This window comes from Perissodus microlepis, chromosome 4, assembly GCF_051167445.1.
Source record: "Perissodus microlepis isolate ML-2025 ecotype Zambia chromosome 4, ASM5116744v1, whole genome shotgun sequence".
In the NCBI taxonomy this organism is placed as follows: Eukaryota; Metazoa; Chordata; class Actinopteri; order Cichliformes; family Cichlidae; genus Perissodus; species Perissodus microlepis.
In genome coordinates, this window is record NC_140464.1 from 30,337,905 (window position 1) to 30,364,722 (window position 26,818).

Below are 26,818 nucleotides of genomic sequence, written 5' to 3' on the forward strand. Positions count from 1 at the left end.
CCGGACATAGTGGTGGTAGACAAACAGAAGAAGACACCGTAGTGATCGATGTAGCGGTTCCGAATGACAGCAACATCAGGAAGAAGGAACACGAGAAGCTTGAGAAATACCAAGGGCTCAGAGAAGAGCTCGAGAGGATGTGGAGGGTGAAGGTGACGGTGGTCCCAGTGGTAATCGGAGCACTCGGTGCGGTGACTCCCAAACTAGGCGAGTGGCTCCAGCAGATCCCGGGAACAACATCGGAGATCTCTGTCATTTATCCACTCCTCTCTGTCACTCTCGAGGAGGCACTTAAAGTCTTTGAGATGAGGAATCAAAGCTCTGTAAAGCGCGCGTTCTCAACGATATTAACAGCTCAGCAGTTTGTTGCAATCCACTTGGCATTGTGCCAGTCAATATGTTCGAGGTAGACTTACTGAGTCCTTGATGCTTCGTGAGTAGTTTGTCGCAAGTTGGGTGACGCGTTAGCCAAAGTCCTATCAGCATCCCCGACTAACGTATGCTTCACGTCAATGTGATAGTTTATGCTGGAAGTGCTTTGGTGAAAAGAAAATTCCTTCTTCCACAATGTGCATAATACTTTTTCCTATCAAGATGGCAAATGTGCGTTTATCATCTTGCATAGTTGATTGGCTCAGCTGCGTCACTACCAGATCAACTGCCCATTTGCGTATGTGCGAAGGTAACTCTACTTGGACAAACTGCCCAAAATGCGTTGACAGAAACATTTCAGAGAGTTTGAGTCATTCTACACTAGTGATGTGTCGGTCGCGAACGAAATAGACCGGATCTTTGACGTGAACGACGCGAGCCGGTGTTGTGCCAAAGTAGTTACACCCGGCAAAAATTGTTTCCCCATCTATTGATACTATAATACTGTAAAACCCGACGCGATCATGGAAACACGTCACTCTCCGGTGAATTTACACTCGGTTTACACTTTGTAGCGAAGCTATCACGAAGGAGTTTATTTTCAAAATCAATCACAGTATAACCAATAACTACAGTAACTTTGGAGACAATTTTTTCTTCATAGCAAAAGTTATGGAGGGATACAAAATTTATCAGGCTGTGTGGCATCAGTTGTTAAAATATGTGCCCCCCATCTGTAATCCACATTGGTTTTGCTATCACAAAGGGTATATTTGCAAAATAAGTCACAGTATAACTAATAACTACAGTAACTTTGGAGACCATTTGGTTCTTTTAGACTTCTTAATTTAACATCTACATCTATATATGTAGATATGTGTTCTCAACAATGTGTGCCATAAGAACACTAGCTGTGGACCTTTAGTGTCAACTATGTACAAGCGAAACAAATAAACACATCTTCTGGTGGTGGGCTTTTCACGCAGAGCTGGTGGAACCACCGCAAACACATCTCACACTGAATCTGTAAAAAAATTAATAATTACAAATCCCAATGTTAAAATTTCATTTATGGGAATTGATCATAACATTTAGCAGTCTTTCTTGATGTCATTACCCATTTATTGTCAGTTTCATGCTCTTCTTCCCTGCAGAAATGACAGATGTTTGTCAAGTCATCTGTTTTAAAAAGTGAAAAATTGCACATAGAGTATGCTACCTACTGCACTTTTAGTTCATTCAAACAACTATATGGTTTGTTTCTACAGCCATCATGATGAAAATATTCACGATGTCTGAACACTGAATGGTGGAAAATGAGTTACCTGTCTCTAGGAGGAGAGTGGTGGCAATTTGCAGCCTGTGTGTGTTTATGGCCTTTTTTGTAGACGGAAAGTCTATTGACTCTTTTCGCAAGATCTTTTCAGCAAACTGAAAAAGAGATTCTAAGATGACTAAATAGGCTAATATTGTAAATGTTATTTATAGTAATTTGTTTTCTGTGAATTAATTTCTTTATTTTATTGTGTAATTATCTTATATTCCTTTTCCTGTCATCAACATTTATTACAACACAACATTTCCAATATTCTCGTATATATGTATGTATTACGGTTAAGACTCGTACTTTCAATGCAAAGACTCCACATGAGGCAGCGTCCACTTGTTTTGGGTGTTTGACTGTGTCACAAGTCCATCTTGAGACGTTGCATCCTTTTTTTTCGCATGAATGCCCTGAAAGACAAGTACAATAAAAACAAATAACATGTTTTAAAATTTTGGTGACACAAAAAGGCGAACAGTATGGAGAGCTTAAGTGTCTGTTGGACATCAAGTTAAGAACACTGACCACACTGTTTTGCTAAAATCCTAACTTTTTAAAAGTCTACAACGCATTTCCGTGGACAATTACTTGTGCTTTTTTTCCCGTTTCCGCCCATGATATAGAAATCAATCACTTACACAGTACACTTTGAAGAGATGTGGAGGAGGAGCAAAGATGAAATTCACACATGTATAACCTATGTGAAATTATTTTAGACATTTGTCTGATGTTTTATTGCTAAACCTCCGCAACACTTTATTCAACTACTAAACATTATTCTCCCCGTGCTATATTTTCTAATGTAAAAACATCATCTCATACAGACATCAGGTCCTCAAATAAACATTGAAACATGGGGAGACTTCTCTTTAAAGGCAAAATCAACCCATAACACCACAATATCAGAAGGCCAACACAAACATTTAAACCTGTTGCTGCTAGTTTTTTAATTGTGAGTACCATTTTTTTTTGATTGACATCATACTTGTAATTGTCATAATAAACACAAAAATAACAACAGCAACAAAGAGTTTAATAAAGGGTCAAAATAAATTTGAACAGTTATCCTTACCTTGTTGATTCCAAACAATTTTGGATACCTTGTTTAGTTTCTCCGAGTGGATCAAGATACAGTGACTTCTTTTCTTGTGGGTAAATGACCTACAGTAAAATTAGGTGGAGAATTACATGTAATAATTCAATACTTAAGATTATCTGTATGCCATGCATTTGTCTTATAAAACTAATTTGATGAATATTGTAAATGCAATTATTTTTTTTACCACTAATGTCCAGTGATGATGTTCATTTACAGTTCCCAGAATGACTTCATGCTCCATGGGTTTGATCTTAAATTGAAACAAAAGAATAAAAATATTAACTTCAGACATAAAAAAAGAAATGCAATAACATGTTGTTTAGAGTCCTTTTTTATTAAAGCAATTTATGATATATTATATATCATCCACTTATATAGTACTCTGCGGCAGCCATGATTCACCCCTCATTTCTTTAACCTGTGCAAGAAGCTGGACTATCTTATATTTTTGTATAAGTGGTTTTGCACATTACTTCCTCCAAGACTAATAAAGGTCTTTCTAAGGATTTTTTTTGGACATGGAGTTCATTTTCACTCATTTTCAATGCGATCCTTGTACCATCTGCAGAATAATTTTTAATGCTTTAAGAACTGGCAAGTCTAATAAACTATCCACATCTACAAACCCCAGTCTCAATTCATTCTTTCTCCATAAGCTGTTATCCAATCTAAATCTGGATGTGGATATGATCCAAGGTACTTAAACAATACACACAAGGTTCTTTCTAGAGATACCTACCATGAGTCTTGGAGCTTTTCTCTTCCAAATGGCAGTCATTGAAAATAAATCAATGAATGCTGCTTTTGCTGAATTGTGACGATTGCATTGTTTCACCATGATCGCAAGATATGCATTAATAGACTGCGAATACAAAATGTAAACATTTTTTAACTGTTGTCAAGGAATAAAACACTGATAGTTGCATTGTTGTCAGTAAAGATCACTGTACCTCACTTTCCAACTCTTCAACTTACCGCCACTGGTGCTGCTGTAGCCTTTGAAGCTAGAGCAGATGCTGGTGCTGCTGCAGCTTGTGGTGCTGCTGGACCTGGTTGTGCCGTTAGTGATGTGGCTGCTGTTTTCTTTAAACCCCGGTGTGGCACTCTTGGCATGCTGTCTTTGCTTAACTTTAGTTGGTCAATATTTACTTTTGGAATGATTGTCCCATTGGAATCCTGAAGATCTGCACTTTTACCTTGGATTGCAGTAATAATGTAAGGGCCTAAAAAGTTTACTTCAAGTTTCCCCCCTTTCCTCTGCTGGCTTCTTATGTTAGCTCTTAAAACTTTGTCACCAACTTTGAAGACGACATCTCTCTTCATCATTTTTATTTTGCCCTTTGTTTTTTCCTGAGCTTTGACCACATTGTCCTTCACCAGTTCCAACAGCGTTTGATGCTTTTGAATGTCTTCCGACAGCTCCTCCTGCCCCACAATGTCTTCCACACTCTCATCAACCTTTGAATCAAAAGACATGTCTATCATTACTATAATTTGCATAAGATACACAGATAATACATTAAAGAACTGAGAAATACAGTGAAAATTTACATTAAGTGTCTTAAGGTTTTAAGACACAATGTATTTCTGGCAAAGCTTCAGTGTATTGATTGGACATGAAGAAAACTGTTATTGAGGGGTGGAACAATCCATAAAAATATTCAATGGTGTAGTGCTTTTATGGTGGTGACGTAGCATCCATTGAAACTGATGTGCCTGCGCCTCAAAAACTAAAAAAGTTTAGTTGTGTGGGATTTTCGTGTAGTTTGTCACAGACAGAAAGACATACCATGAACTCTTCTGGGATTTCGGAAGGATAGCGAGCCTCTCTGCCAAACATTAGGTAATAAGGTGAGTATTTGGTGGTCACTTGTTTTTTAGTTCTGAGTCCAAACATTACAGCATCCAGATACTCATCCCACATTTCTGGATGGTCGCCAACAACTTTACACAGGGCTCTGACAATGAAAGCACATAGAGGACATTCATATGAAAGATCATTCACATTTTTTAATAGTTTAATGTCATGCATTAATGTTTTGGTTGAAGGGAACCCCCATAAATGTATAACATGTACTCCAAGCATTTACCTCTGGATGGTGCCATTCATTCTCTCCACCAGCCCATTTGTTTGTGGGTGATAGGGGGAGCAGAGGCTTCTTTTAATTTTTAACAATCCGCAAACCCTTTTGTTGAGCTGCAAAAGAAAGTTATATACACTGGCTATAAGCACATTACAATAAGAATTTAAATAAACAGCTGTCATACTAATATCTCAAAAATAGATTTATAAAGAACAGAAAATTAACCATTTTCAAAAAATTATTCAAATATGAGTTCACATATTTTTGCCAAAGACTAAAGTACTTACAGAATTGACAAATTCTTTGCCTTGGTCAGTAAGAATCCTTTTCGGGGCTTCGAACTGGTGGACCAATTTTATGAGACAGTTTGTCACTTCCCCGGCTGATTTTGACTTTAAAGGGTATGCTTGTGGCCATTTTGTAAAATAATCAATAAAAACACATATGTATTGATGTCCATTGTTGGTTTCAGTAAGTTTTCCAATAAGGTCCATCCCAACCAGTTCAAATGGCTGAGAGACCTTAAAAACAAAATCATAGTTAAGTTAATAATACTGAAATTACACAGAATGCTAGTCTACTGTTATATTTTTTCAAGTATATAATCAGTAGGTTTGTAAGCAATGAAAACATTGTGTGATTAAATGTGATTATTTGCTATGGTCGATGACTAACCTTTATCGGAATGTATTCCGCTGTTTTTTAATTGTTGCAGCACTTGCCTGGCAAAGTGCACACTGGGAAACCTAATCAAAAATAAAAGCAATTCAATAAGAAACACAAGAGTTGATGATCAAGGTTTACATAACTTATTTTGAGAGATACAGAAACATTGCTGTGTTCCTCTTAAAATAAGTTAGCTGTAGTCGAATTACATAGAGTTTGTTTTAGTACCCACCCAATTATTGATGTCCACTGACATCCCTGGCCAGTAGAGCCGCTTTGAAATGGCTTCTCTTGTTTTTGTTTGCCCGCAATGGGCCCCAGTAGGACTGGCATGAAAATCTGAAAAAATTGTGTTTGCCTCATCAGCCCCACAGACTACCGTTGTCTTTATGGTTTTGTCTGTGCCTTTGTAGCGCCAGTAAAACAGCTGCTCCCCTAAACATAAACAAGAAAATAGAAAAGTTTATCATAGCTGTTTAAACCACGACAGGTCTATATGTGGTAAAAGTCATGACAATACATCTTGAATGTAATGAATCAATTATGTATGTGATATAATTTGGGGGTGACTATTGGACTGGTTCTCTATATTTGTGACAGTATGACTACTTCAGAAGCCAAAAAGATTATGCCACACACAAGACTGTATTACTGATACTAAAAAAAGTGATGGATGTGTAAAGCCATTATAACTAATGGCCTTCAGATATCATGGAGTTATTTTTAATACAAATATCAATTCAAAGTAGTTCAATTCCACATTCTGTCAGTAAAAAATTGTATATGTGTTAATATATATGTATTGATGACATTTATAAACGCTACGAAGTTGCTGTTATTACCTTCAATGTCGTAAATAGCAGCTTTTCTTCGGAGAAGAAATTTCTCTTTCTTCGTGAAAAGCACTGGATACTCGCCTTTCAGTTTATATGCAACCAAAATCTTGTACTCGTCTGGTTCCATCCTCTTGTGGTGTTTGTTATTTTCGAAAACAAATTGTAAAGTAATCTCAGAGGCACTCTGGTTTTCGGTTTGTGCGCACAACGTGAGCTAATTTGCATAATTGATGAGGAAAACCCACGTGACCGCAGATTTTGGAAAAATTTGACAATGTTGGAGTCGAGTAGGCCTACAAAAGGTTGGCCAAAACTAACTTGCAAAATTTTGAAAAGCCCTGTTACTTACAAAGACGATAAATATATATATTTAAATGTTGTTTTAAATTTTATTTATTTACAAAGAAAAACTCTGCCAATGTGCATTATAGAGGGGGGGGGCACACATTTTAACAACTGATGCCACACAGCCTGATAAATTTTGTATCCCTCCATAACTTTTGCTGTGAAGAAGAAATCGTCTTCAAAGTTACTGTACTTATTGGTTATACTGTGATTGATTTTGCAAATAAACTCCTTCGTGATAGCTTCGCTACAAAGTGTAAACCGAGTGTAAATTCACCGGAGAGCGAGGTGTTTCCATGATCGCGTCGGGTTTTACAGTATTATAGTATCAAAGTCTTTTTCTAGACAAAGTATTCCGGCAGGTTATTTCAGTGTACAGTTTAAGGTAAATTGTCTTCCACACGGCACATTACAATGTCACGAAACTATTAAATTAATCGAGTCTGCTGTTTTCCAGCTTTTACTCTTTATTGCATCGACTGCAGATCAGTGACAAGTAGCGTACAGAAGGGAGCTGGGCAAGTGGCTCCTCCTACTTTGCACGCTCTTGTAGATGGGGAAACAATTTTTGCCGGGTGTAACTACTTTGGCACAACACCAGCTCTTTATCGCGAGCCGTGGGTTGTTTTTTTTTTCTCTCTCTCACCGTCTCGCTCACACTTTTTTTCCTGCTTCACTCTGCACGAAAGCCTTGTGCTTTGCGCTGGGCAGAGGGGGGAGGGGCGGTAGGTACACTCTCTGTAGCACAGGAACAGAGCGGGAGGGAGAGAGAGAGAGAGAAAGAGAGCCAGGGACAACAACATCACATTAGAAAGGTATAGTAATCATCCACAACTATTTTCAGTTGCAGATGATAAAGGATTCAGAAAGTTTATTCATGCAGGTCCATATGACAGAGAATGTGCATCTTCTTTTTGTTTTCATATTTTAATTTATATTTAATTGTGTTGTGGTTTGCAGTGTTTTGTGTTATTTCATTTTAAATTTGTTTAAAAGGAAAAAACTGAAAATTGAAATAGTTAAAAGTTGAACTGTGAATAGTTGATTTTTGTATTATATGATTTATTTATTACATTTTATGTGGAGTGAATAAATAAAAGTATATTTACGGTGGCCCTTAGAGACAAAACATGTACAAACTCCAAAACACGTAAAAACACAACAGAAGTGCTCCAGGATGCTAGGTGCAGTGTTGAGCTTTGTTACCTAGTGGCTACACAAGCCAGGAAGTACCAACGACCGGATTTGGTGTGTGGTAATAACAGGTAAATGAACTTTTTTTTTTAAATTATTTGAATATATATGAGTGCTTGTGTATAAATACACAAACCATACAAGTATGCTTTCAATTGTGTAATTTAAGTGATCTAGTAGCTCTGCTTTGGAGTTTGTACATGCTTTGTCTCTAGGGGCCACCGTAAATATTTATATATAAACATATATAAATAAAACCACTTTTTTTTACATTAGTAATTCCTTTTGTGCATAATTTTATATTATTGTTAATAATAAATTAATTAAAGCAACAAAACAACCTGAAGAGCCGGTTGGGAGCCGAAAGAGCCGGTTCTCTAAAAAGAGCCGTAAATCCCATCACTATTCTACACTCCAGATACGTTATATATTACGTTGACCGTGATGGCGGATTAATTTGCATTAACGTATAATTTTGACAGCACTACTTTTAACCTGAAGCTTCTGGCTCTGAGCTTTGAATGAGTTAAATGTGTTTGTGGTGGCTCTGCTGCAGTTTTGACAAACGCTTTGTTTTACTCACAGTGAGTCTCTTCACAGCCATAATATTAATGTGAAGGTGCCACAAATGTTTCCTGTCCTCGCCTGCCAGTGCAGAAAAGTATAGCATCTTCTAAATATATGATTATTTAAAGCATGAAATGCATACGTTCAGTATTTGCATTTTTATTAATGAAAGTATCTCAGGATAATACTTGGCTTCAGTAAACTTTTACTTGAGTAAATGTTCTTTGAGTGATCACTGCTTTGTGGTTTGGAAAGAAAGACTTTAGATTCCTGTTTTGGCTCTAGGTGAGTGACTGGTGGGAGGAATACGTCTATTTAAGGAGCCGAGGTCCCATAATGGTCAACAGTAACTACTATGGAATGGTAACCACTGCTTCTTTATATAATTACATGTTTACATTCTGAGCTAAGGTTAGGAGTTATATTAAAGTCAGAATGTTTTATTTTCTTTACCCGTCTTTACTTGCTTAAATCTACACCTCATATCCTGTTGTCATTTTTAAACTTGAGCTTCCTGTCAGTCCAGCTCAACCTTTTAGCCTTATCTTGTTGGCTATGTTTTTAGAGAGACGAGGGAATCATCCAACATTTCATTCTCCTTCCTTTGGTTCTTAATCAAAAATCTTCTGATGGTTGTCTTTTTTTAAATCTATCCCTTGTGTGGTCCTTCCAGGATTTTCTGTACGTGACACCAACCTCAGTGCAGGCGGCCAGGGCAGGGAACACGATCACTGCCCTGCTGCTCTACCGCCGCAAGGTGAACCGGGAGGAACTGAAGCCGGTGAGGCTGCACACATTTCTGCAGATGGGAAAAATAATGAGATGCAGTGGGTTTACATGCATGTGTTTTAGGGTGACAAACACTTTTGTCCATGTTTTTTAAAAAAAGGGAAAAAAAAGACGATGCGCATCGCTTGCAGATTCTTTGCATCAGTAGTCTGCAAAATTCAGTGTCTCTCAGCCTGTAATGATGAGCTCCTGTTTTATTATGTCGACCAGAATGTATTCATTCACGTATTCAAAGTTCACATTCAGTTTTAATACAGAGGCATTAAATGGAAATGTTGCATTAATATCATGGCGTTGCTTTTATACACTCGGACTCAATGGAATTTTATTCCCATCAGTTAATTGGACTGATGGGAATAAAAGACTATAATATTTGTAATAAATTGCAAAGACTATAAGTATTCTCTCTGTTTATATCCATCCAACTCAAATCTTGCACACTCTTTTTGAGTCTGTGGGGACAGATCAACATTAAAATCAACATGAAAGGCAGTTAAAGAATTAACTCTTGGCTGCATCCATGCTGTAGCCCACAGCCCATTGTGGGATGTGGGTACACACGCCCTTGATAGTCAGTTTATTCTGGGAGTGACTCTTGTTTCATGGGGTACTGCAGAACCTTTGATGCGCTCTATCCACCTCCTTTCTTCCACAGAGAGCGGGACAGAAGGGTGCAGCCGTCTGTCGCGGCTGTATTTAGTGATTATGTGAAATACTTTGTGTTATCTAGTGAGGGTCACATGGTTTAGTGTCCATTTAAAATGAAAGGAAGATAAACAGTGTGTTTGTCTTTGTGCTGCAGAGCCGCATTCCGGGTACCGTCATCCCCCTGTGTGCTGCTCAGTGTGAGAGGATGTTCAACACAACACGCACACCAGGAGTCGAGACTGGTAACACACACATACTCAGTACATAAAGATGCACTTTGATAGATGTACTTCTCTCGCTGTTTCTCTGTCATCTCTTTCATCTTTAAATAAATCTGTCATGGTTACATCTTGTAAAAAAAATGGTATTATTGCAGATGGTATACTATAGCACATCCCTACTATTTTCCACAGATGTGCTCCAGCACTGGCTAGACAGCGAGTTTGTGGCAGTGTACCACAGGGGGCGCTATTTTTGCCTGTGGGTGTACCAGGCAGGCCGCCTGCTGTCCCCCAGGGAGATTGAGTACCAGATCCAGAGAATCCTGGATGACGCTTCACCCCGGCTTCCGGGAGAGGAGAAGCTGGGAGCTCTCACTGCTGGAGACAGGTGCGTACAAAGTGGCAGCCCCTGATGCATCCTGGTATTCTTACTTCTGGCTCCAAAAATTTGACATGGCACAGTGTGCTGCTGTTGGAATTTTCTAAATGTGGGGGAAAAGTGGGTGATGTCACATGACTTTTTTTGGCCATTTTCTAACTTGACTAACTGTGAAATATTTGGGAGAAATATGAAAAGCTCATCACAGGTTCTAGTCTGTAGTTAAGGAGAGATGAGAATTTTTAAAACTGAGCAAACTTTTTAAAATTAACATCTACATTTTTCTTTCATTAAAATAAAGCAATTCAATTTTTATTTAATTTCTTTACTGAAACACGGTCAGTTGTATAAAGCTGTCTGAACCTGCTGTCTTTATATTTAGCAGGTTGCTCAGAGGCAGCTCACAGAGACGAGCCACAGTGCGACCACTGGATGGCACCATAATGAACTAATCAGAGCTCCTGGAACCGCTCATGATCCAAAGCACACCACATCTGTAAAACGTGCAGGTTTGAGTGTGCACAGCTGCCAGTGGCATTGGGACACTAAGATAAGAAGAACTTTATCCCGTGGGAAATTCTTTTGTCATACACATGCTCAATGCAGCAAGAGAGACAGAGGAACAGGGGAATAAGATATACAAATATATACCATAAGAATACTAGTATACAGTAATATACAGTTGGATAGTGCAAAATATAATATCAAATTACTCTAACGAAGTAACGATGTAACTATATCCTGGAAAATAAATAGCTTAGCTATCAGTGCAGGTGATTCTGTTTATTGATGATGTAACACAGGACAGAAGCAGCCAACTGAATTCTGGGGTGTTCAGACACATACTGTCTGCTCACATCAGCTAAATGTAGTAAAACTGATTAGGCACTGTTTCATAATACAGATGCATAATGTCCCAAAACATGAGACAAAGCAACCAAGGAGCTTATTGAAGCAAACAGGTTTAATCCGGCCCACGAGATGATGTTGTAAAGTAAAAAATGAGCTGCAATTTTTCAAAAAAGAAACTCCTGTTCCAGTTGCGTCCCTCTGTGAATCCCTCTCTCTGCCCGTCAGCGTCCAACTTAAAATAATAGACTTGCAGCGTGACTCGGATTTGAAGGGCAAATTTTCCACAACTGGCTCGAACACATTTTATCATAATCTCTTGCCAGGTTACCCCAACTTGACAGTCCTCGCTGCAAAACCGTTGTGCATGTTCACAACCAATTATCTTTGTGAGCAAGTTTTCTCTGCAATGAGCATAAATAAAACAAAACTGCGCTCAAGGCTCACACACAAGCACTTGAATCACATCCTGAAGTTAGCTGCCACTCAGGATGTGACGCCTGATATTGATGAGCTGGTGAAAGGTATCAGGAGTCAAATAAACTATGCGACCTAACTGTGAAAGTGCTGCACGAGACACCCTGATAGTCCTGTGAATCACTGAGACACTGTGTGTTTGTGTGTTCTTTGTCTTCAGAATTTCTTAAATAACTTGAGGTGTTTTGTAATTAACAGCTATGTTGTGCTTGTACTTTTTGAACATACTGTCCTGTCCCAGTCTGGCCTACATGAGAATAGACATTTGTCCATTTGGGCCCTGAACTAAAATGAGTTTGGCACCCCTGGTGTATCAGCAAATGGATTGCTAGCAGGATCCCATGAGACACTGTGACGGAAATGAGAACATGTGTGCCTTTGTTCAGTCATAGCCTATGTGTGCTTGTGCTGGCAATCATGACAAATAAGTGTGCTGGTGAACTCTTTGCCTTTGACGTGTGAAAAACTCATGAAACACCCGCACGTCAGTGTGTTGTTTCTTAACGCCCTCACTCACTCAACAAAACGCTACGTCCAGATGAACAGAATCAACTTTTTGGAGATTTACTTTCCAGGATGATCAAGACTTTGAATTAATGGCTCATCCATCAAGCAGAGTGTATTACTGAAGTAGTGAGCCGACCATGAAATCAGATACTGAGCAAAAATCACTGGGCTTTTGTCCACGAACTGTCCTCTCATTTTGACGTTTGCGTCACATGCCGAAGTCTTTGACTTTGTGGAGACTTTGTTGGAAGCTTTAGTCTGATTGATGTGCACAGTCGTTTGATGTTTTGTGAGCTTTCAGATTGTCTTAGTTTATCTTGGAGTGGAGACGATACTTGAGAAAGATGCAGTGTTTAGTGGAGTATGTTTCCTCATAAATATTATGGACAGTCTGCAGTTTCCGCTGAGTTGACTTTTCTGTGAACTTTGTACACTTCTGGGGTTACTTTAGTACTTTTTTTTTTGCTAGGACAATTGTGCAAAAAGATGTACTGGCAGTAAGTACAGGCCCATGAGCAAAATAATGATTGATAATAAAGACATGTAATGCCCTCCCAGAATCCCTTGGGCTCAGATGAGGAAGCAGTACTTCAGCTCTGGGGTCAACAAGAGATCGCTGGATACCATTGAGAGGGCGGCCTTCTTTGTAACCTTGGATGACGAGGAGCAAGGCAGGAGGGGAGATGACCCAGAGGGGAACTTGGACTGCTACGCCAAGTCTCTGCTTCATGGGAAATGTTATGACAGGTGAGGAGGTCACCAAGGAACCTGTGTGGGGGGTGTTTATGAACCTGGTATATTTAAAACTGTGTGTAGTGACTTCTGTCTTAATTCAAGAGCCCAACTGCAGTGAACATTGTATAAAAATGTGAAAGTGAAGTTAGATTTGTAGTATCAGGTGGTTCTTCTCAGAGACAAAAGATACATCACCACTTAAAGTAGATTACATGGCCAAGAGAATGTTCACCATCAGTATGTAATGCTCTGGGAATACCGTGCCATTCATTGGAAGACAGTTGGTGATATTTAAGAACTGATTGCATCCGTCCGTCCATGTAAGAATTATGTAATGTGATGCTGATATTTTCCACATAGGAAAAATGATCTTTTTCTCCTGCATGTTAGGTTTCGGGTAATCAGGGTTCATCTTATTTTAAAAACCGGGAAGTACCATGTTACTCCAAACAAGTACTTCACTCAGGCAGGCCTACTTGAATGGACTGAATTTACTAAACTGAGCTCAGATTGTAAGAGTGGAAGAGTACCCTACATGCCTCCGTGCACACACAGACACACACCTCCACCTCTGCTATGGCTGGATTCCCCTAAAATACCAACAGAGTAGTACACAGGATGGCAGGAGATTAGTGAAGTGAAACACAAATATAGTAATCAGTTTCTAATCTTTAGCTTTTGTTGGCAGATGCTATCAGCTGCTGTGTGTCTATTAATCTTTCCTACAAATCTGTGTGATGTGATTTAAGCTCCCACCTGGATTTCCCTAAAATACGACCAGAGGGATGTAGGCGGAGAAATGTTTTCTATTCTTTTGTTTTGATCCTCAGACTGCTGCATACTTTCCATGAGGCGCACGCACACACACACACGCACACACACACACGCTATGACTGTGGAGATTGTACTCTGAACTTACTGCCATCTTCAAGAAAGAGTTTGATATGAATGAGCTTTCATGTGGTCTCTTTCTGCTGAAAGTAGCCGATAGAAGACGGGGCACTAGTGATAAATACTGTGTCTACTAAGGAGCCCAAAGTGTCCCAAAATGAAATCTGTATGATACATTTTTTTTTAAAACTTTTTTTTGGTTCTTAAAACACTTCATGTTCTGCACTTCCTGCTGATAATGGTTGTAGTCAGCAATTGCAGTCTTTGTGAATGTATGTCTTATAAACAACTACTATGTTTGTCCCAGAAGCTGGAAAGTCACCGTGTCACAGCAGTTGAAATAGAAATAATAGCAACAGTAAGAATCTCTGGAGAATAAATGTGCATAGCTAGCAGTTCAGGTCACAGAAACATGTCTGTGATTACACCACGTCTCACAGGCCTCAGGTTGACAAGGATTCTCCTTTGGTATAGATGAGAGAGAGAGGGATAGCCTTTATTTGTCAGTTGCAGTTGCCCACAGCCGATATGACTGACCTTGCCGACTGTACATTCAATACACAAACATCACATTGGGGACACGGGTCAGGCTAGGTAGCAGGGGGGAAAAAATGCATAACACATTGAAATGTGTAACACAAAAGGATAATCCAGGAATGCACAGATATCAACACACCATAACACAATAAAATACAGACAAGCAACATGGGAGAATATTCCAGTGTGTACAGCTGGATCTGGGACCACTGCAATCTTCAGTCACGCCTCCAGCTGATCCGCTGTACACATCATATGGGAGGAGGCGTTGGATTTGTGTGTGTGGGTTCGGCTGAGAGAAAGTGTCACCACGCCTGGTCACGATTAAAACCAGAGATATATAAAACAACTGATGGAAGGGTAATTGTAGAGGATGAACTACTTAATTTCCTTGCTGTAAAAATCAAAACTTTAAGTCAGGATGAAATTGTGTTGTTGGCCACGAACACATTTGAATCCGAGGGGATTGAAGCCTCCGAGAAAGTTTTGTTTGAGCTCTGCCCCACTACCTCACAGCGGTGTGTTGGATATAAAGGACAGCATAAAGACGCCAACAATATTAAACTCTGTCTTAAAGTGCTGAATGAGTGTGGGGAGAATATCCCAAGATTTGTCTTTCATCACCTGGATGATTTGCCGCCTGTTACATACTCCAGCATGGATGTGTGTTGTCTACTACGGCGAATGGACCAGCTGTGTGCTGAGGTGGGTGCTTTAAAACATGCAGTTAAACTACAGGCGGATGTCTGCGAGCAAGTTATGACCAATGCTGTGGAGGTCGACCAATGTGTGACTGCTCTTGAGTGTCGGTCTGAGGTGCCGGCTGAGCCTGTTACTCTGAATGCTCAGGGGTCGGGGACCGCTTCCCACTTTCCCCTGGGGAAACACGCAGAGGAGCGGTGGGGGAGTCGAAGTAAAGGCAGCCCGCGCGGAAGGCAGGGAGCCGGAGCTTTGGCTGCTTCAAGGACTGGGACAAGCACAGTGTCAGCGTTTTGTCCGGAGATGTTGCTATGTGGTCAAGATCGGGCTCTGACGACAGCCTCGGGTCGTAATATGGAAACTACTGCAACAACAGAGGATCCCGTTGAGACAGTGCTTCTTACATGCTCCCCACAATGGAGTAAAGTTGTGAAAAATGGCAAGTCTCGTCACAAGCTGGAGAAGGTTAATTCGGATTCAGGAATGCATGCTGCTACCACTGGACACAATAAGAGGCCTGGACCTGTATCGATTATCGGCACTGGAGCTGTGAGTAAGGGAGACCGGGGATAGTTGTAACATTTTTGACATTTCTGTCTGTAAATTGGAGCTCTTTTAAGGTAGTGGATTCAAAATGTAATGCACAGTATTTACATGTCTCTGCTATTAAATAGTGTGGCTTTTTCTCTGCAGCACAATTACCCATTGCATGGTATGGTCTCAAACACAAAGAGTGAAATGTTACAATTAACCCCATAGTCTGGGTTAGTTGTAACTGTCACGAAGTACAAGGTGGACTCACGCGCTGGACTCCGGGAATGATGCACACAAGAGAATTTATTAAAGAACAATGTCCAATGAGTGTATATACACAGATGCGGGGCAGTGCTATTTACAAGGGTGCGGGGCAGTGCTATGTACAAAAGGTCAGGGGGGCAGGTCTCCGGGGAAAATCCAGGGGAACACGCTCGTCCTTCTCCACACAATCCAAACACGAATCCACTTGCACACCAGGGAAACAGTCCAGGGAATCTGTACAAGAAACGCTTGTTAGATTCTAAACACACACTGCACGGGAAAATACTTGCTGGGACGCTCGACTTTCACTGAAGCGATTCTCACAACGATCCAGCGAAGAACAGCCGTTGCTTCCTGTCTTAAATACCATCCACACTGATGAGGCACAGGTGTTTCTTCCTCCGAGGGCGTGGGCTAAGGGCGTGAACCCATAATGAGTTCAGCCCTGGCGAGAGAGAGAGAGAGAGAGGACTAGAGAGAAAGAGGGAGAGACAGCTGATCAGCGACCAGCTGAACCTCCAGGCCGTGACAGTAACATATCCTGGGGTGAAATGTAACACAATGAAATAAGGGTACTGACAAAACATTAACATGTAATCTTTGTTTATTCAACACATGAATGCACTTAGAGCCATTTATGTAGCTGTGTGTGTGTGTGTGTGTGACAGAATGCAGAAATCTAGCTTTTGAACATATTCCAACCCCCCAAAAAAGACAAATTATGGAATTTTCTGCAACTGAATATTTCATTCATTTTGGTTGGTCTTCCTTGAGTTTGGCCTCATTGGCTCAGTGGCCATTATAACCTACAACTTTTGCACCAACTTTTGAACATAACAATGAAGCTGAAAAAATGTAGTTGTGCACCAGCATCGCAATTCCATTACTTTTTTCATGGCTTACCTTGGTGTGGTTTGCAAAGTGCTTCAGAAAGATGAGGAAATCTGTTTCTTGCACCCATCCTGATTTATTTCCACTACCAGTACTTCCTACTGGTCCATCTCTGACACAGTGGTCTGCATAATGTATGTGTGGGAACACAAACAGTGGAGGAATTGTGTTGCCAATGGCATTAACCGCATATACAAAGGTGACCAGTGAACCTCTCTCTGCTGATGTCGTTGCCCCAACTTGTTTAATATAAGTTAAAGTAATAGTGTGGCAAGTTGTAACATCTGCATTATTGTTACAACTAACCCAGACTGTTGCTGTTACAACTGACCCAGACTCCTATAGCCATGAACTAGCTAACATTACAGCCAACGGCTAAAACATTAGCACTAAAGACCTACACAGAATATATCCCCATAGACATACAAATAACACAATTTAAGTTTGATGAGTTTAACTGCAAAGCAGATAATGCTATTAGAAATTTAAATGAAGTAGAAAAACTTACTTTTTGGCATACAGATTACTTTTTTTTCGTGTTAAATTGTCTGTGTTTGACAAAATGTGCAGATTTTTCACATGTGATAGCAGAACTGAATTGGGCATGCACAGGATGAATCACAGGATGAATCACATCATTTGAAACTTAGCCCTGATTGGAGAAACTGGAAGTGTTACAACTGACCCACGTTACAACTATCCCCGGTCTCCCCTACAATCAGAACTGTGAAAACTAAATTGGTGAGCGTGTTTGCCACTAAATTTGCCCTGAATGTAGATGCAGAAACTCTTGCTCTGTATTTGAGAGATAAATTCAAAAGAGATGTGACCTGTCAAAAAATTGCTAGTAAACGTAGCAGGTTCGGCTCTTTCAAGGTTACTGCTGAATGTAATGATGTGGGTGAAATGTACAATCCTGAACTCTGGCCTGAAGGGGCTCTGGTCCAGCGTTTTTATGAACCTCGTAAGCCCGGTACGGTGGTGCCAAGCACAGTGGATCCAGCAGGGGAGATAACTGCGCCTTCTGGTACCAACGTATCAACATGAAGATGTCTATTCGGGTATTATCTTACAACTGTCGTGGTCTACGTTTGGGACAGAGTGCAGGGGATGAAGCTCGACGGATTGCTGTGGACAGTCTGCTTGCAGAATGTGACATTTTATGCTTGCAAGAGACATGGTTGTCCAAACAGGACCTGGGAAAACTTAACTGTCTAAATGCAAGTTTTTTGGGAGTGGGGGAATCAACAACTGATCTCAGCACAGCTATAGTCAGAGGTAGAATACCTGGAGGGGTTGCTGTGCTTTGGGACAAAAAAATAGACCCCGTGATAAAGCCCATTAGACTGAATGTAGACTGGTGTATTGGTATACAATATACACAGAATAATAGTTTTATCATTCTTAATATTTATACTCCCTATGAATCTTGTTAAAATGAGCAAGAATACCTCAGTAGGCTGGCTTTTATTAATGCATTTATTCAAGACAACGATACTTACAGTATATATGTTTTGGGTGATTTTAATGCTGATCTCACAGACAGCAGTTCTCGGTTTGCTAACCACTTAACCCACTTTTGTGAAGTTAACAATCTTATCCTGTCTACCAAAGTGTTACTGCTTGCAGACAGCTATACATACATAAGTGAAGCCTGGTATAGTACATCATGGCTGGACCACCGTATTTGTACAGCTGATGGACATGCAGCTTTAGCAAACATGACTATTAGGTATGAGGTAACTCTGTCAGACCATACACCTTTTGGTTTTACTGTGAATGTGAAACAAATGCCAGCAACAACTGGAAATAATATTGCTACCAGTGTAAAATTAGACTTGTCAGCATTTAGTGAAGATGATTTTTTAGCTTATCATAGTAATACCGATATACATCTGAACAACATTTCTTTGCCCAAAGAAGCTATTTTGTCCAAGGATGTCAACTGTAAGAATGCTGTGCATAAACATTTACTCTGCTCCATGTATGATGATATAGTGACTGCTCTGTATGAAAGTGGTACACTGCTTGATAAACAACACAAGCATAAGAAACCTAACATCAGACCTGGCTGGAAAGAACATGTATCCATGTACCATGATGAAGCTCGCATAGCTTATAAATGTTGGGCCATGGCTGGAAGACCTAAACAAGGCCCAGAATTTGAACAGAAAAAATGTGCGAATGCCAGATATAAGTACGCTGTTCGCTTTAAAACTAAAAATGAGCAAATGCTGAGAGCAGATTCTTTGGCCAGGAAAATGCTGTGAAATAATAGGACAGATTTTTGGAAAGAGGTGAAAGCTCTTAATAACTGTAAACCATCTCTACCATCAACTGTTGAAGGTGTTTCTGGGGCAGATAACATTGCAGCATTATGGAGACAGCATTACAGTGCGTTGTTTAACTGTATAAAAAGTGAACCATATGAGGACAATTTTGACATGAGTAATGACACAATAAGTGTAAGGACATATGAAGTATATGAAGCCATTCATAGGTTGTCTGATAATAAATCCTCTGGTTTGGATCACATCACTGCAGAACATTTAAAACATGCTAGTTTAAGGCTAGCTCCTCTTCTAGCACTCTGTTTCACTGGGTTTATGATTCATGGCATATTACCAGACTCAATGCTGTGTATTTTACTGGTACCAGTTATGAAGGACAAAGCTGCAAAAGTGAGCTGTTTGGATAATTATAGGCTGACTGCACTAGCCAGTATTTTATCTAAGGTGTTAGAAAGAATCTTGTTTGACAGAGTTAGTGTGTTCATCTCTTCTCTGGATAATCAGTTTGGCTTCAAACCAAAACACGGCACTGACATGTGCATATATGCACTCAAGGAAATAGTCAGTTTGTATAGGGCTAAAAATTCATCTGTCCTCATGTGTTTCATTGATGCCTCTAAGGCTTTTGATCGAGTGAACCACAGAAAACTTTTTGATAAATTGAAGACACGGGGAGTTCCTCAATACATCGTGAGGATTCTTTCTTACTGGTACGCTCATCAGAACATGCAGGTTAAATGGGGAAGCAGTATTTCTGCCCCCTTTGGTGTCAGCAATGGTGTTAGACAGGGTGGGATTTTGTCTCCAATTTTATTTAATCTATATGTTGATGATTTGTCCGTACAGCTGAGAGCCTGTAACACTGGGTGTATATTAGGTAAAACACTGACAAATCATCTCATGTATGCAGATGACCTGGTTGTTTATAGTCCAAGCAGTGCTGGGTTACAGGATCTTCTCAATGTCTGTACTGAATATGGTGTGCAATATGACATGAAGTACAATGCTGTTAAAAGTGCTGTTTTGATATGTAGAACCAAGCAGGATAAACAGCTAAATTTCCCTTTGTTTAAACTGGCCCAAAAAACTCTTGAAGTTCATAAAAAGGTGAAATACCTCGGTCACTTTATTACTGAGCAAATGAATGATGATGATATATACAGACAGCAGTGTAAGCTCTATGTGCAGGCAAATGCTACTGCACGCAAATTCAGCTTTTGTTCACTTCCAGTTAAAGTGGCTTTGTTTAAAGCGTATTGCACACCACTATATACTGCCCCCTTGTGGTCATCCTACAAACAATGTAGCATGCAGAAGCTGCATGTTGCATATAATGATGCGATAAGAATCCTTTGCAGGATACCTAGGAGGGGTAGTGCCAGCCAGATGTTTGTAGCTGTGGGTGTTTGGACTTTTAAAGCACTTTTAAGAAAGTTAATGTTCAATTTTAGAGAACGACTGGATGGTTCGAGTAACAGTATAATTTTAGCGCTCACAGATCCGACGGTTCCCGTTACTCATCCAGTCTGAGAAAGCACTGGTTGAAGTGTTTGTGTATTTATTGATTTCTTTTAAGTAATTGTGTTTTATGTATATTATGGTTTTATATTTTTACAAATGCTTTATATATTTATTTACACACACACACACACACACACACACACACACACACACACATATATATTTTTTTTATTTATTTATTTTTTTTAAGGTTTATACCTTGTGGGGTTTTTTTCCTTTTTTTTGGGGTGGGGGGGTGGGGGTGGGGGGGGGGTTGTGTGTGTGTTTCTGTCTTGTTTTTATGGACATGAAGTCTGTCAATAAAGATTGATTGACTCCTCTGGCTGATCTGGACTCCACACAGTTTCCTGTGTTTCCTTGACCAGCCGGTACACAAAGGATGGACAGATTGAAAGCTCTTTCTGTGTGGGGGATGTGCGTGGCAGTTCTTCATTGGTGGAGCAGTTTTTCCTTGCGGGGTAGTCGTCTAAACTGTGTTTTAAGAATTCTTTGTCAGGATGGTAAGATACAAGGCGACCATAAAAGAGTTTCACGGCAAAGATATCTGCGTGGCATCAGTATCATTGATGCTGTGACACTGGTTATAGACCTGGCTCTGTTCCATAACAAAGGTAATTGCTGGAATCTGATTTGTCCGGTCTAAAGCCAGGATTCTTATTTCTGCATCTGCGATTCAAGTGATGTAAATTTCACGATCATGTTTACCTGTGTTTTTGCTCACTGAGAATTTACACTACAGTGCACCAACTACTCATGGTGGTAGACTTCAAAGCATAAGAGGAATCTTAACATAGTCCACTCTCAGCTGTCTGTGTTTGTCTGCAACACAATCCGGTCTTATTTCTGAATTTGTGCTGACATGCATTTATCACACAGGGATGGCACAGCTGCAAGTTGAAAGTTCCAGATGGAGCCAGTTCCAGGAACTGGCTGTGTTAAAAGAATCTGATTGTGTTACAGTATTATCTTAGAAAGCACAGCAAAGAGGAAGTGACACTTACAGGGACACAATCAGACTTGAACTAATGGCCTTCAACACCCACCATTTTTACCACAGTGAGATAAAAGCAAGACTAAAACATGCTATCTGATAATATTATCAGCGTTTATTAATTTTACTTGATATAAGAAGCAAAACTACTAAGACTGCAGAAATCTGTGTTTCAGTTACATGATGATGTTTAAGAATGAATATTTCTAACCCTGAGTTAAGAAGAGAGGAGAGCAGAGATTATCTTTAGGCAGCAGTATGGTTTCACGCTGAGAAAGAGCACCTTAAACTGCATGTTTGATGGTGGATGGTGGAGAATGTCAGAAGGAGCTGCACTGGGTTTGTGGATCTAGAGAAAGCGTATGATGGGGTACCAAAAGAGGAAGTTGTACTGCATGAAGAAGCCAGCAGTGGCTGTGAAGTATGTGAGGGTGGAGCAGAACATGTATGAAGACAGATGTAGTTGTGAGGTGTGCGAGCCAGTCGATGAGAGCCTGGAGTGGTGTAGGTATTGCCTGGAGAGAAGAGGAAAACAAGATGGAATACATGTGAGTGAGACATGTTTAAGAGTGAAGCTGCAAGGAGTAGAGACAGAGTGGGTGGATGAGTTTATACACCTAAGTTCAACCATCCAAAGTAACAAAAAGTGCACAACAGGAAGAGTGCGAGCGGTTTGGAGATGAGTGTCAGGGGTTTATTTGTGACTGAAAGATGGCAGCAGAGTGAATAAGAAGGTTTGCAAGATGGTGCTGAGACCTGCTGCGATGTGTGCTTTGGAGACGGTGTTGCTGTTATAAAGACAGCAGGCCGAGGTGGAGATGCTCAGATTTTCATTGGCAGTGAGAAGAATGGACAGACTTGGAAATGAGTACATCAGAGGAACCGCTTGGGTCGAGCATTTTGGAGGAAAGGCTGAGATGCTTTGGACATGTGCAGGGGAGGGATGGTGGATATATCAGATATAGGATGCTGAATATGGAGCTGCCTGGCAGGAGGAGAAGAGGAGGGACTCCGAGGAGCTTCGTGGATGTAGTGAAAGGAGGACGTGCAGATGGTTGGTGTGCTGGAATAGAGAGGGTTAGCCACAGGAAATGATCCAAGCAGCTGAAAAGAATAGAGTGCATTCATGTGTGTGTGTGTCACATACACATGAATGCATCATGTTTCTCTGAGCTAATTTTAAATATTCTACTTTAAGTAGTTTTATATAAAGCAGTGCATCGTAGTCTGTAATATCTTGTTGTATGATGGCCTGTGAAATCCAGGAGCTCTAAACAATTAACTTTCCCATGAGCTCAGAAAGATGCTCGTGGCCAATGATAAACGAATATTCACGGTATTCGTGGTGCCACAGGGCTCGATCCTTGAGTTCATTTTGTTAAGCTTTTATGTTGTCAAGTAGCCTTAATTATGCACAAGGGTCTTACCATTGTTATCTCGTTTAGTCTGAAAATGCAAAATAATCTACTTTCTGTAGTTTCCTGTTTATAAAACGTGTCAAAGTGTTGTGCTGTAGATTATGGCTTAACAAGTCCAGTCTGTCACAGGTTTCGTGGTGTGTTTGATGTAGCGTCGCAAACCTAACCCTGCTGCCCTGTTAGAGAGAAGAGACAGCTTTTCTTGGCAGCTTTTCCAAACAAGCTACATTAGTTGCGTCTTTTTCTAATTGTGCTGTCATGAAATGTAACATTTAGTATTAACTGAGGTCTGCAGAGTCTGCGATGCAACTCTTGGGTTATCGGTAAGTTCTCTGAGCACTGAATTGTGGCATAATATTCACACACCTGAATGCTCCAGACGATCACCTTGCAGGTGCTAACAATTGTAGATATTCAGTTAATTAAGTGCATTCGATTAGCAGCATTTATATATATATATATATATATATATATATAACTTCTCTCCTTTATTTTTGTATTGTCTGTTTAAAAAACAAAACAAAAAAACAAAACAAAGGCAACTTCTTTTCCCACTTTCATAATAATGTACATTTTTACAAGTATGGCTGTGCCAACTCTTATATTAAAAATAATCCTTTCCTTCCCTGTTTATTTATTTTTTCCTCCAGTACACACTGGCCACAGATGCCTTTCAGCTAGGCTACACCGAGGACGGCCACTGTAGGTGATGTGGAGCCTTCTCTACCCCAACCTCAGAGACTTGTCTGGAACATCCCGGCAGAGGTAGGAATGCTGGGCAAGATGTGTGTGTCTGATTAGTGTGAAACTGCCCTCACTTGTCTAAAGATGTGGCCAAGTTAACTGGAATGTTGTGCGCAGTTCAGGTTAATATAGTCAGTGTTGGGAAGGTTACTTTTAAAATGTATTCCATTACAGATTACAGAATACATGCCCCAAAATGTATTCTGTAACGTATTCCGTTACGTTACTCAATGAGAGTAACGTATTCTGAATACTTTGGAATACTTAATATGTTATCATGCTTTTTACAACTACGTGAATGTACTATTGCTGTGTGATTTATTACTGTTACTGAAGGTCCGCGGCTCCGAACCGTAGTAAAGGGACCTCTGGCTAATACGTCGGGTTCATGTCGGGCTCGTAGCCGAAAAATAGCTTTACTTTGTTGTCTGGGTCAACTTTTCTTGCAAGAGGCAAAGAGAGGCGTTGAAAGGCTGCTCCAACGGAGCTTATTGTTTCAGAGGAAAACACGAACACAGCGTACAGTCGAGTCTTAATAGCTTACTTACAACTGGGCTCGTCAGGCACTCTGTTTGGCTGCAGTGGTTATTATTATATTTACATGCTTCCAGCTCCCGTTTTTGCTTGATGACAGCTCGTACTTTTCCTTTTTCTCCCTCCTCGCGCTCACAGACACATAACGGGTATGGCAGTCCATTCTCCCTGCAGCACGGACTACACTGCCCATGAGGCTACATTCTTTAGAGCTATACCTGTAGCGTTCTGCCTATTAGCTTAGCACAACAACAACAAAAAGGCGCTCTCTCACCCAGGAAACACACAGAGAGAGAGCGTCACCCTGTAACCATGGCAACCGTAACGCTGCCGCCTGGAACAACAGAACGTAGCTGTCAAACAAAACCCAAACAGTCTTGACCCGTGACAATATGAAACAAGGAAGTACCGCCGTGTAATCCATTTATTTCAACAAAGTAACTGTATTCTAAATACCACCTTTTTAAACGGTAACTGTAACGGAATACAGTTACTCATATTTTGTATTTTAAATACGTAACGGCGGTACATGTATTCCGTTACTCCCCAACACTGAATATAGTATATATGATGCATACATGTAGGCACATGTCTTAACCATCTTGTCCTTGCAGACTCCAGTATGATGTGAATAAAATATTATTTAAGTCTCAGTGCAGGGCCTTTATTTCAATGGCCCTGCTTGTGTTGTATAATGGAATCAAACCACAAAATTCATTTAGAGCTGATAGTTAGTTGGTTTCTCAGTTGCAGTGTTCAGCAAGCTTTGTAGAACTTCTTTGAAATGAAAACGGTTCTACTGTGTGGTGGAAATAGTTTGGTTCGGTTACTAGAGTCTTGCTAAGCTAGGTCCCCACTCACACGGTCTTTGAGACCAGTCTGTGACCATCTGGCAACCACCCATGAAGGAAAAATGATTGGTTGTTGGAAGTTGCCCGCTTGAAATTGGTTGACCGGCTGCTGGACTTTCGGGAAGGAATGTTGTTCCATTCTTGGAACAGTCCTGGGTTGGCTTTGGCATTTCTTGATCATGTTCCCTTCTTCTCTGCACGATACAGTGTTTTTATGTTGAGGAATATTATTCTGAAATTGTTTGCTTTCATAATAATATTCCTCAGCTCTGCTTACCCCGTTTCCTGTAGCATCTCCTGTGCGAAGTAAGCAGGGTAGGCAGTATGTTCCTGAGAGGTGATCCATCCGCGGCAGAGTGGTATCTCCTATATTCCACCAGAGGTCCGATTCATGGAAGTACGACCCGTAAATATGGAGTGGCTGAAGTGGCCTTTTCATCACGGGCGATGAAAAGTCTGGAGATGCGGGATGTTTTCACTTTGGCCTATCATTCTTCAAGACCATAGCTCAGCTGGGGGTACCGGGAGACTACGTCCTCTTTCCAGGTGTCTGCTGTCAATCAGCTGTTGATGATGTCAGCCTGTCACCTCCGCTTCAGATTGCTCTCCTAAACGCTCGCTCCATAGCCAACAAATCATTTGTACTGAATGGCTTTTTTAGCAGTAATAGTCTGGACTTCATGTTTCTCATGAACGTATCCACCTTAATGAGCTCTGCCCGGTCGGCTGTCGCTTCATCGGGACTCCGCGTTTGGACCGTCGTGGTGGTGGTCTGGTCACTGTTCACCGAGACAATTTCGCTTGCAGGACTATGGACTCTGAGTTTTTCCCTTCCTTTGAGTCACAACTTCTTAAGGTTGGTTCTTCAGATATATTTTATTGTGTTTTAATTTACCGCCCTCCCGGCCCCGCTGGTGTTTTCATTCAAGATTTTACAGACTTTTTATCTTCCATTATTAAACTGGAGAAAGTCTTAATGATTGGGGATTTCAACCTCCACGTGGATGATCTTAGCTGTAGCATGGCCTCTGACTTTTTATCTATTACAGACTCTTTTAGTTTTATTCAGCATGTCTCTGGACCCACCCATGTTAAAGGCCACACCTTGGACCTTGTGTTTTCTCTTGGCTTAGACATAACTAATGTCTGTGTTAAAAACGTACAAGTGAGTGACCATTCCTGTGTTACTTTTAGTCTTAGCTTCCCACTGTACGCACCACCTTCTAATCTCATGTTCCATAAGCGGTTCATAAATCAGGATGTTGCTTTGAAGTTTTCTAATATGTTGGACCTTCGTGTGATCAATGGCTGCACTGATGCTGATGAACACAGTGTTTTAACAATTACTGCTTGGAAATTTTAAATTCAGTGGCACCTATGAAATCTGTGATTGCTGCCTCAAAAAGAGCTCATCCGTGGATAAATGATGACGTAAGGAAGGTCAGAAGAATCTGTAGGAAAGTAGAACGTCTTTGGAAATCAACTAAACTCGAAGTTCACAGGCTCCACCTTAGGGAACTTTGGGTTTCCCTACATGAAACCATAAAAACAGCCAGATCA

At 40.4% G+C, this 26,818-nt stretch overlaps 1 protein-coding gene across 1 annotated transcript; it reads left to right on the forward strand.

Annotated features, from left to right (window-relative positions):
* The first annotated feature begins 896 nt into the window (after positions 1 to 896).
* On the forward strand, positions 897 to 13,108 carry LOC146389252 (carnitine O-palmitoyltransferase 1, liver isoform-like). Its single transcript, XM_084924730.1, has 6 exons — positions 897 to 917; positions 8,773 to 8,850; positions 9,161 to 9,268; positions 10,079 to 10,166; positions 10,338 to 10,533; positions 12,916 to 13,108. The coding sequence occupies exons 1-6, from the start codon at positions 897 to 899 to the stop codon at positions 13,106 to 13,108; spliced, it is 684 nt and encodes a 227-aa protein (XP_084780856.1).
* Positions 13,109 to 26,818: the final 13,710 nt, after the last annotated feature.

Coding starts and splice junctions, on each gene's coding strand:
- LOC146389252 (XM_084924730.1), top strand. CDS start 897: ATGGAAACACGTCACTCTCCG. Junction 8,851..9,160: donor ACAGTAACTACTATGGAATG/GTAACCACTGCT, acceptor TGGTCCTTCCAG/GATTTTCTGTACGTGACACC. Junction 10,534..12,915: donor GCTCTCACTGCTGGAGACAG/GTGCGTACAAAG, acceptor ATGCCCTCCCAG/AATCCCTTGGGCTCAGATGA.